Here is a 12200-nt window from a genome sequence, read left to right on the forward strand (position 1 = left end):
ACCGACAATGGATTCAATAGAATGCAACACTCGCATCTGGAGGGTTGGCATTAACCCCAAATCCTATCTGAGACCTTTCTCCGACTGTACTATACAATAGGCGACCGCGCATTAAACCTGTTTTACCGATTGATAGGTCGATCCCGATTTTTAAATATCGAACGACAATGAGATCGGATGCAAACGGTATTTGCATACGTTTTCTTGGGATGCAAATGAGTCGATCGCATTTGTAAGGCGTTGTGGGAAACGGTGGTGTTTGGGAGCGTATGGTAATGAGGAGATAAGGTGAGATGCTCTCGGCTCGGTTATCTCGGCTAGTCAGTTGCGTGCGCGCTTCCGTTGTGACAACGTCACGGGTTGCGCGGACACTTATTTCGGTGTTTACATGCGCGCGCCGCGAGTTCCACCGGAAACAACTATATTACATTAATTATTCTTTTTTCGTAATTCAAATTTAGAATATCATCGCATAGAACTGAAATTATTTTTTTATCGAAATTCAAATTTAGAACTAATTGTTATTTCTAAAATATATTTTGAAAACAAATTCTTTTTATTATTTTATTTTGTTTCCAAAAATTATTTTAGAAATAATATATTCTGTTTATATTAATTCCATTTACATATTACAGGTGTTTCAACAAATGTGTGTGATTTTTATAGACTTTTTCATAAAAATAAAAAATAAAAGTGCACATGAACGTTTTAGCCAGACATTTTAGTGTTAATTTTATTAAATTGATTGAAATTATGAAAATCAGGACTTATTATCATGAGGTGAGTTTTTTTTTAATTTAACGATCTTAGATACCAGTGTTTGAGACTCGTTTTATATAAGTATGTTTTTATATCATTTATTATATAGAAAAAAATACAGCCTAATATTGTAAAAGTGGAAGAGTTTCTGTCTGTTTGTTACCTATTTACAACTAAACAATTTAACGGATCGTAATGAAATTTAACACAGATATACCTACATTTATGATTCTTACTCACATATATTATAGTGATCAATACTATGTGAGTACCAAGATTTCTAGTAAGATTTCCTAAAATCTATAATAATAAATCTATAGATCTAAAAATAAATGCTATAATACTTTGCAACTGACATAAATACTTAAATGCTAATTTTGTTCCTAAACATAATATACTTAGAAAACACCCAAACCAATACAAACAATCATACACAGAAATATAAATGTTTGTATTTGTGTGAGGAATCGAACCCGCGACCATCGTAACTAAACTAACCGCTATACCACCGCGACCGTAAATGTGTTTAAAAGATTAGTATTAGTTATATTTAAGTAAAAGTTAATAGAACAAGTTGGATGTGGAATTGAACCCGCTCAAAACTTCTTGATACCGGCGCTAATGAAAAGAGAATCTATAATGGACCGGGATGTAACGCCCGGCACCTACCACTCACAACTAATTCGTGGAGACGGCACATACAAATATCATTTGGTACTAATATGTACCTATGTTGAACTGAGGTTTAGGATCGGTATAGTCACCATGTTAGCTCCGTCTTAGCTTCTAAATTAATTACATACATATTTTATATTTATATTACATCTAAATTACGCTAAAGACAAATATTACTGATTTAAACTTTTACCTCAAATTTATAAATGAAGACCGAATGTTTTGAATTAGGATCCGGTAAAATATGGTGTCTTAGATATCATTACATAGTATAAAACAAAGTCGCTGTCGCTGTCTGTCCCTCCCTATGTATGCTTAAATCTTCAAAACTACGCAACAGATTTTGAAGCGGTTTTAAAGGAAGATAGAGTGTTTCAAAAGGAAGCTTTATATATATAATACATGTACACGTGCGAAGCCGGGGTCGGTAGCTAGTATCTAATATATAAAGTTCTCGTGTCATAAGTTTCGTGTTTATAGTCCTCCGAAACGGCTTGACCGATTATGATGAAATTTTATATGTATATTCAGTAGGTTTGAGAATAGGTTTATAGTCATTTTTAAACCCTTAAGTGTTAAAGGTCTCAACCCGATTTTTTTTTATTTTTCGACAATTTTTTATTTTATTATGGTTTAACATTGAAAAATACATACAACCCTAAATTTTCACCCTTCTATCACCAAGCCCAATTTTTTTTAATACCGATTTTATTTTATAAGCCAAAATAACGTTTGACGGATCAGCTAGTAGGAAAGTGGCAAGCTAAGCTTGTGTTATGGATACTAGATTCATGAGTAAGATTGTTTGTATCATTCTGGGTACAGTATTCTATGTATATTATGAAAGTATTTACAAAAAAAAACATATCATCATAAGTGTATATTTACAAAAACAAAATATTACGTACTAACAAAACAACTCATCAAAATTCGTTAAAAAACTGCATACAAAAGGAGAAAAAAAAACAAAACTTTCGCAATTAGCTATATATATATATAAATGCCGCATCAAACGGTGTGGGGCTCGGCGTCCGTACATCACAGTAATTAAGAGGGGCACAAATTAGCGAACGAAAGACGAATGTTTTTCTTTTACACGCGACACATGCGGGCGCCACTCTATACACGTGTATACAAGTATACATGTATACACGTGTACATGTATACTTGTATACACGTTTTGAGGTTTCAAACGTAATGGTACGTGGGTACACAAACTCTTTGAGACAATTTTTAGATACTTTCTATGTCTAATAGTTATATTTTTAACAATTACAATTGTATTTAGTACTTTATTCATTTTCTTCCATATGAATGAATGAATTTGGTAGAATGGTAGGAAAAGTACAACTTCCTACCATTCTACCAAATGATAGAAAGTTGAGTATCTTCATTCAGTTACCTAGAGATAATTTCAATAGTTACAAATCAAACCAATGTAAGTATACCTACACGGTTTGAGGTTTCCAACGTAATGGTACGTAGATACACATACGACGACAATTTTACATACCCACTATGTACATATGTTTTTTAACAATATGTGCAGAATTTAGTAGGTATTTATTTTGATATAATCTACCTATTTTTATTTCGAAGTAACATATCTTTTAAATTATATCCTACTAGCTGTGTTACATTTCAATAAAAATATAGCCTATGTTATTCTGATGCATAAGCTATATTACTGTAAAGTTTCATCAAATCTGTTCAATAGTTTTTGCTTGAAATAGTAACAAATACTTATAAACTTTCGCGTTTATAATTTTAATAAGATTAAAAATTGTTACTGTAATATATAAGCTACATTACTGAGAAGTTAAAATGAAGATACAAAAACGCGATTTACTTTTTTTTAATGTTTTTTTTTTCGTACCCACTTTTTCGTCGGACGGTACTTCCTAGGCACCAGCGCGCATTAAAATTGATCAACACATAACGACGTTATCCACATAATACGGACCCTACTCAGCGGTCACTTCGACAGCGGTTGCCAACCTTTTCCGAATTTCCTCACCGTCCGCCCCACCCCCTAAATTTCCAACCCACTTTTTACGTCAATGTTTTTCTATAGGACCTATACACTTGTACGAATAAGTGAATGATGGGGGATATCAAAACATCTCCCTTATCGGGGCCCAAGTTTTTACGGAAAAGGCTTAGCTAATACAACGTGGAGGCCTTTTGAAGCGTCGTCTGATGTAGCGACAATTTTCGTTGAGTGACTTGTCGAATTTTAGTTACTGGGATCTGGAAGGGGGAATTACTATGATATATATCTAATATCATATCATATGTATGTACATATGTATTATTGTTTATTTTTAAGAAATTAGACTACAGATTATATGTGCTTAGGAAAACCCTGTGTTTAGGAACACTTTTATAGGATATAGTACTTAGACAGAACTTCTTGTCAGTCAGAAGTCTTGTTAGTTTAGAGCAATTATTACAATGGCGCCGAAATTGTTTTTGACAATACGAGGATATTGTTGCTAACAATATTCGTAATCGATAAACTGTTTTTAATTCTTTCGACTTTAGTAAACTGTATTACGTATGTAATAACATGCTCTTTATTTTCAATAAAAGTTAATAAAAATTTTTACAGTCCAGTCCAATTTATAAAAAAAAGTTACTTTTAGTTATTATTAAGCATGCGATTTGTTCTTGATTGAAGCGATTTCTTCAACAGGCATATACATAAAGCAAAACTCTTATTCAGCTTCAATTTTGGACATATTCCTTTTGTTCAAAAATATAACCACAAAATTATTAATACTCACAAAATACCGGACGGTTACTTGAGCATTATTTTTTCCACCCATATTAATTCCTTCATATTGACGCACTCGCCTCGGGGGGCGAGGGGGCGTGGGGTCCGACCAGGGGGTGCAGATAACGCGGGAGACATAAAACGTAGGAGATCGCTAATTCATCATAAGTTAAAGGGTTTTTATGTGCGAGCTCGGACGCTTTGTACCGGGCACAAAAAAGGTTGGCAACGTCTGAAGCGATATCGCAAAGCGAAAAATCGACTTTCAAAGCGTTATTAATTTACATCAAAGGATGTATTGAAAGAGGATATAGCTGGAAGGTCGACTCGTCTATATACAAAGTAACGTTTTAGGTAATGCGCTAATGGAAAACGAAATGTCTCACACATTTTCAATGACTACTGCTAACCTAAGTAAACACGTGTATTCGAAACTTTAATTATTATAGAAGGAAACTTTATTTATATAGAAATAAAAAATGTATATACTAGAATAAGGAAACTAAAATTAAAAACCTTAAAAAATATATTATTAAAGGTCCTTCTTCGGTACCTTCTTCTTTTGGTAATATTCTTCTAATTATTTATTTATTAATTTTTATAGCATCTGAAAACATATAACAAACAAAACTGAGTATAAAGGTACAACAGTCTTATCTCTTGGAGAAACTGAAAGTGTCTATCTTAAGGATGTAATCTTGAATAGGATAGTCAAGATCTCGAGATCACGGTGTACTTGATGCTTTTTTTAAGATGAAAAATATAAAATTTGTCACTTTGAACATTATTTTTTTTAGAAATAGAAATAATCTTCATTCAAATAAACTCATTACAAGCACTTTTGAATAGTCATATTTTGATTCTACCATTTCTACCGCTCCACACCTTACTACCTTTAAGTAACTCCGCTGCTGTAGTTTTTTTTTTGTGGATGATAATGGAATGGTGCACCCGCCTGCGCTAACGGTTTACGCTGGCGGGGCACCAGTGGAGGATGATAAGATGAGAATGAGGTCAGGTCAGTTAGCCCATCGTGACAAATTCACCAGGAATTTAACACGATGGTTTCCAGGGGGAACCGCGTGGAGGTCGACCTGACATTGTACATTGCTAGCAATGGGGTTATCAATCCACATTACTAACAATCCCCTTTCCCCCCTGCTGATGTAGTTAAAACAATGTGAACAGACAGTCCAACAAATATGTACTAATCAGGGAGACGTGTGAGTTCAGTAATTAATTGATTAAAAAGGGATTGGGTTCGTTAGAAGTTTTTCTACGGAACCAACCCTGAGGCGGATTTTAAAATGGGCCCAAATTGGTTTAACTGCGACCTTGTGTGCTTAACTTTCAGATTCAATGATCACACGTGTGCAGATGGATACGTATTTATACTAGCTTCAGTTCGTAACTCTGTCTGCGTTATTATGTAATAAAAAGTTGTAAGTTTTCTGTCACTATAGATATAGGTTTGGTCAGATTTTATGAAGTTTGATTAAACAGTTAATTAAACTTCATCAAATAAATTTTAAAGTTAAAATGACATTTTTTTTTTTCAAATATAATATGTCGATTTTTGTTCTGATACAATTTGTAGGTAGGGACATTTGGACATAGCTATTAGTCTACCCTGTAAAACCAACTTCCACGAAGAGATCTGACTTCATTCTCATGTTGACTAACTCTACCTGCATAGGATGACTCCTTTGGTGCACCGCCAGTGTATACCATCAAAACGAGAGACCATTCCATTACCATACACAAAAAAAAATTTTTTTTTACTAAAAATGTGCTATATTATACTTGGACTATAGGCAGCTCGCATATAACGGCCATGTTAACTTTTATATGTGCTTTTTTTAAAGTTGGTAAAACTTCTCGTTACTTTATAACAAACGAAAAATGAATCTATTTTTACAATATTATTTCACATTACAGTACAGTGATGCTCAAATGTTCCTTATTTGAAACCTATGGTTCTAAAAGTGTGATACTTCGTTCAAAAGTTGTACGGCAAAGTTGCCGGTGTCGGGTCCCGGCGCCGTTATTTATCCAGAATCCATCGCAATTAATTCAATTTTGTTAAAATCCCAAACTTCACTTTTAATCCGATCGATCCCATTACGGCCCCTTGCCCTTTCGCTCGTAAACAAATGATAATTGTATTAAAGTATATTCATCTAGTTACCGTACGACGGATTGCTTAAAACGATTAATTTGGAAATTATCGAGCAGGCGACGCCGCGGGAAATGGCGGTGCATCCCGCCGTCGAGCGAACGAAATCAAATCTAATGCTTTGGCATTAATCAAATCAAATCAAATCAAAATATCTTTACTCATGTAGGGCGGTGTTTCCGAACGAAATCAAAATGGTCTAGCGTTAAACAAATCAAATCAAAATATAAATGTATAACAGACTCTTATGATATATCAAATCTACCGTCAGTTTAGAATGATTTCGAGCTAAAAAGAACTGACAAGAAACTCAGCTCGTATTCTTTTCAAATGATGAATGAGAATTTACAAAATACAGATTGCATTAATCAAATCAAATCAAAATCTTCATTCGTGTAGGTCCATTACAGACTCTTATGATATGTCAAATCTACCGTCAGCTCGGAGTACATTCGTACTAAGACAAACTTACTTAGATATAGATTATGAAGTACTATGTTCATTCGAATAACACCTAAGGGTACATGTAGATTCATTAATTAAATCTTATTAGTAATTTTTATTAATTTCAATGTTATACTTAATGTTGATTATTTATCTCAAATAAATTGTCAATTTTAATTATTGTATTTAAAGCTCATGAAACTCAACAAGAAATTTGTAAACATATTATAAATGAAAATTAAATATATTATCATTAATTTGTAGTTATATAATTGATACATATACCTTTTTACATATAGGTACATTTATATAAATGAATGAACAACTTTATCTCGTTCATTCAAAAGTACTAATCTCGGGAATGATTTCACCGAACTTAACCGTAAGATATATCCACTGACAAATAGCAACACTTTTGTCACGTACAATCACGCTCGCGGATCCGTCGTTTATTCTCGCACCGCCCCCGCGTCGTGCTGCTCAACAAGAATCCGATTCCAATTAGAATCGAATCGCGAACTAAATGAGGTGCGAATCGATGACAACCCAGCTCTCAGCTGAACTAGTGATGTGTGTAATTAACTGACTGAACTGATCAATCAGTCTGGTGCGGGTGCATCTCTAATGTTGGTAATGAAATCTGATCGATAATGAATCTTTATTAGCACCTATGTTTTTGTTTTTTTTGATGTATTAAAGTTCATAATAAACTGGATGTTGCTGGTGTTAACACAACGTTATTGTAGTTTTGTATACTTGTTTCTTCTGCCACGTACAATCACGCTCGCGGATCCTCAACAATATTCAAATATTCAAAATGTCTTCATTCATATAGGTCTATTACAGACTCTTATGATATATCAAATCTACAGTCAGTTCGAAATGATTTCGAGATGAGAAGAACTGACAAGGAACTCAGCTCGTATTCTTTTCAAATAAATGTTGTACATGTTTACAATAATACAGATTCATTTTTAAATTTAAATTTGGGAGAATATAGTGACCAGCATATGCTATTTCAAAAGTAAATAGTCTCATCAGTGTTCGCAACCCAAACAGACCAGTCTCCACAAGCAGCACCCGTTCACGAGTATGAGGGATGAACCTGCCAACATTTCACTCAACCATATTAGAGGGAGTGACAACAAGTTTGAATGAACTTTATAGCGAGCATGACTGTTTCAAGTTACTCCACTACGTCATTATATTATAGACTGCAACAATCACAGTTTTCACCCATTACAATATTTAATTTACATTATTTACAAGAATCCAATTCCAATTAGAATCGAATCGCGAACTAAATGAGGTGCGACAACCCGGTTCCCAGCAGAACTAGTGATGTGTTTAATTAACTGACTGATTCCTTTTGGATTCACTCTTTGATTTCGCTCGGCACCTGATGTATTGAGTGTAATTAAAGTTGATTACGATCACTAATTGTTATTAAGAAATGCAAGTGTCAGTTAACATATGATTTCTTTTGATGATTTGATCTGTCGTGCTTATAATACTTAACTACTTCTTCAATGTATATAAATATAAGTCCTCTCTTCTAGGTTGTCTGTAAGGAATTGCTTATAGTGATAAGACAGACTTTTATCATTGCTTTCCTATTTGCTGTTTTCTTCTTATTATGTTTCTTCTGCGTACATTATAAAGAGTTTATTATTATTATTTATGCATTTTATGTTCTCGAATTTCATCGGTGATTTATTATTATTGTTACATTTAGCTTTTCTTTTCTTCTTCTTTTATAAATTGAAAAGAAGTTAATACTCACCCACACGGGCCTTAGCCATTAGCCTTTTTATATAATTGAGGAGGTCAAGTTATTATTATTATTATAGTAAATATTTGTACATTTATAGCGTTGCTATGTCCCTTCCTAAATTTGATACATAATCATAGTATAGTCCTACCTAGTACATATGAGATAAGTATTTAGAATAATTTTAAAGCTGCTTAAGTATAGGATACACTATTTCATTTTAAACTTAAAAACGCATTAACAGGTAAAAATAAACAATAATTTTCAGCGTGAGTTTTTTTTTTCATTTATAACATTGGAAACTACGATTATGAAGCTACAGGTATGAAATGTAAAGGAAGATATCGGAGAAAAAATATTTAAACAAACAACTACGCAGAAAGAAAATTACACGGCACAAAGTTGTTCTACAAAAGTTATACTAAACCATAATTAGTCTTGAACAAGTGAAATAAAGTAAATATATATATATATATATAGTATGGTATATCTAGTACCTACTGATGAGCAAAAGTATCAATTCAGACGAGAGCACGCTCCCACTCAATATTGACAATATTGATTATATAGCTATGAGTTAATTGCTAACGTAATTATAATAAAGTTTAAAGACTCTATCAGTTGGGAAGAAAATCAAAAGCGGGCTGAACTGGAAGGGGCCGATCGGGACCCACCTGGTGGAGGGAACGGCGAAATAATTAAAAGGCGAACAGAAAACCGATGGAAACTTAATTCCGATGCCTATTTGTAGCTCATCGAGTTCTGCCGAAGTTTCAGCGAGTTCCGCAAAGTTTGAAACTCTACGTACTCTCACTGTCGCTACGGAAATATTTGCCATTCTTGACTTTTAGTTGATAATGTTAATTTATAATCACTGGTAATTGGTTATTATCTGTCTGTCTGTGTTGTTAATTAACACGATCTGGGAGTGCTTTAGTTTTTATGTGTTTAACAATTAACGCCTCCTCAGTTTAGTGGATAAAAACATACGTATATACATATGTATGTAGGTATGCACAATTCACGCTCTAAAGTTAACTGTGGTGGTTATTTCATCGTTTGTTATTACTTCTTCACTGAATTTCATTATAATGAATATAGGATATTTGTTAAAATATTTTTTGTCAGTTTCTTTGGTATTTATACTTATAATACTTTTAAAGAGTAATATATTATAAGCAACATTAGAAATAAACAGTATTGTAATATTTTGACTATATTCATATATATATATATAAATAATGTAATTAAAAAAAAACATTATTAAGTGACATTTAATATTAAAAAAAATTAAATAGTCTCATGTCTGCGATTGCTGCTGTGATTTCACCCGCGTGTAATTTATAACCTATGTTTCATTCTGATGTATAAACTATATTACTGAAAAGTTTCAACAAAATCCGTTCAATATTTGAATGAGTAACAACGATCCATCATACACACAAACTTTGACGTTTATAATATTACTAAGATGTAATTAGAAGTTAAAAGAAATTTAATTTTAAACAATTATAAGTAGTCTTAATACTTATTAACTATATTTATAGTTTAATAATAATAAATAATATAATAATTATTGCTGACAGCTTGTCCGCCATTGTTTTTACAAACTTTATATTTATGATATATATTTTCTGCATGTCACATTTGACTAGACTTAGCTGTGAGTCGTTTTGGTAGGTAAATATATAAATTTATTACCATTGTTTTAATTTAGATTTTTAATAAAATATATATATATTTATATTTCAGGACAATTCACACAGCGCCATCTAGTCCCAAGCTAAGCAGAGCTTGTTTTATGTGTACTAGACAACTGATATAAACACATGGATACATATTTTTTGTAAATAAATACATATTATACATAGAAAACACCCAGACCGATACAAATAAACATACTCATGAATACAAATCTTTGTACCGTGCGAGGAATCGAACCCACGACCATCGGATAGTAAAGCGGTGTGCTTAACCACTAGACCACCGAGGCTGAAAATAGTCGTAATGTTTCCGCTACAGTCACAATTAGAATAACCCATTATTATTAAATGCAAATTTAAATTTACAGTTTTATTTCTTGTCTATCTCTTAACGTTATAGTTAATGAAATATAATATTATTGTACATTATATTATAAATATTTCAATAACACACAAATCACTATCGCATATAACATTTTAATAACCTTTCATCACTCCGTAACTCAATATACAACGACAAATCACTTTAAAAACGCAAATTGGATATACGAAACAAAGATGGCAACGGTCCAAAGTCAGCAAGTGATTCGGAGAACTCGATCTTGTTTCGAGATCGATCAATCAATCCGTATAATTCAATCGACTCAATCGCTCGTTCGTGTTTCGACAGTGATCAATCAGTCTGGTGCGGGCGCATCTCTAATGTTGCCAATGAAATCTGATCGATAATAAATCTTTATTAACACCTCTGATTTTGTTTTTATTATATATTAAAGTTCGTGATGAACTGGACGCTGTTGGTGTTAACGCAATATTATCGTAGTTTTGTAAACTTGTTTCCAGTGTCGTAAAAGTAATAAAAATACACAATTTAGAACTAAGAGTAAATAATCGTACTAAATTCTAGTTGCATAATGTTTATTTAAGATTATATAAATACTGAATAAAGTACTAATCAATACTTGTTCAAATCTATCGTAACTACGATTTAATATACTGCATAAATAATATCAACTAAATACTATTTTGTTCAAACTAACAATGTTACTATTGTACTAACGTACCTTCTATATCTACTTCTAATGTAGTGTTGTACACATAGGGCAATGAAAGTTGTACTAATCGATGTTGGTACGAAATTATCGCAGCTTCTGTCTGTAGTTCTAATTTAGTGTATTACATATAAGGCATTGAAAATTGTACTAATCGATATTCGTATGAACCCATCGCAGTGTCTGTGTCACTTCTGTCTGTACTTCTAATATAGTGTAGTACACATAAGACAATGAAAATTGTACTAATCGATACTGGTTCAAATCTATCGTAACTGCTATTTAATGTACTGCATTTAGTTCCACGTTTCTTATACATACAATCATAAATAATATCGAATAAAAATTATTTTGTACAATTGTACAAACTAAAAATGTTACCTTTTATATCTACTTCTAATTATTATTATTATTATTATTTATCCTTTATTGCACTATTTAAAATAATGTACAATTGGCGAGCTTAATGCCATATGGCATTTCTACCATCTAACCATTGGGTAGAAACAGAAAGCGGTTGAAGGGCAGTATTGGGAATTATCTTTTCTTTCTTTTCTTATATTAATATTTTTATACTATTTCACATAGGGCAATGAATATTGTACTAATCGGTATCGGTACGAACCTATCGCGGCTTCTATCCGTACTTCTAATTTCGTTACAAGTACCGACGCGCCCGTGGCGTATCCTAGATGAATTTTAAGATTTGACATATGTCTTTCTCGATGCCAGCATTTATTACAAGCTGAAAATGTCTAATATGTGCGTCCAAATATGACAGCGGCGTGGAGATAAAAGCGATGGCTGACAATAACGCCTCCCTTTGTGTCATAGATCAGTTTGT

General features: G+C 32.6%; 1 protein-coding gene across 5 annotated transcripts in view; it reads left to right on the plus strand.

Moving 5' to 3' along the window:
- The window catches only part of LOC131847399 (homeobox protein cut-like), a 204487-nt gene that overhangs the window by 67983 nt on the left and 124304 nt on the right, over nt 1-12200 (plus strand). The window contains exon 1 of one of the 5 annotated variants that reach the window (XM_059196975.1): nt 684-780. The exons of the other annotated variants lie outside the window; for them this stretch is intronic. Within the exon in view, the coding sequence (XP_059052958.1) occupies nt 700-780 (81 nt within the window). The 5' untranslated portion in view covers nt 684-699. Of the gene's footprint in view, nt 1-683; nt 781-12200 lie in introns of those variants that run through there. 5 annotated transcript variants of the gene reach the window in all.

This window comes from Achroia grisella, unplaced genomic scaffold (genome assembly GCF_030625045.1).
Source record: "Achroia grisella isolate CSIRO2021 unplaced genomic scaffold, CSIRO_AGI_Agris_v1 utg5290, whole genome shotgun sequence".
Taxonomy (NCBI): domain Eukaryota; kingdom Metazoa; phylum Arthropoda; class Insecta; order Lepidoptera; family Pyralidae; genus Achroia; species Achroia grisella.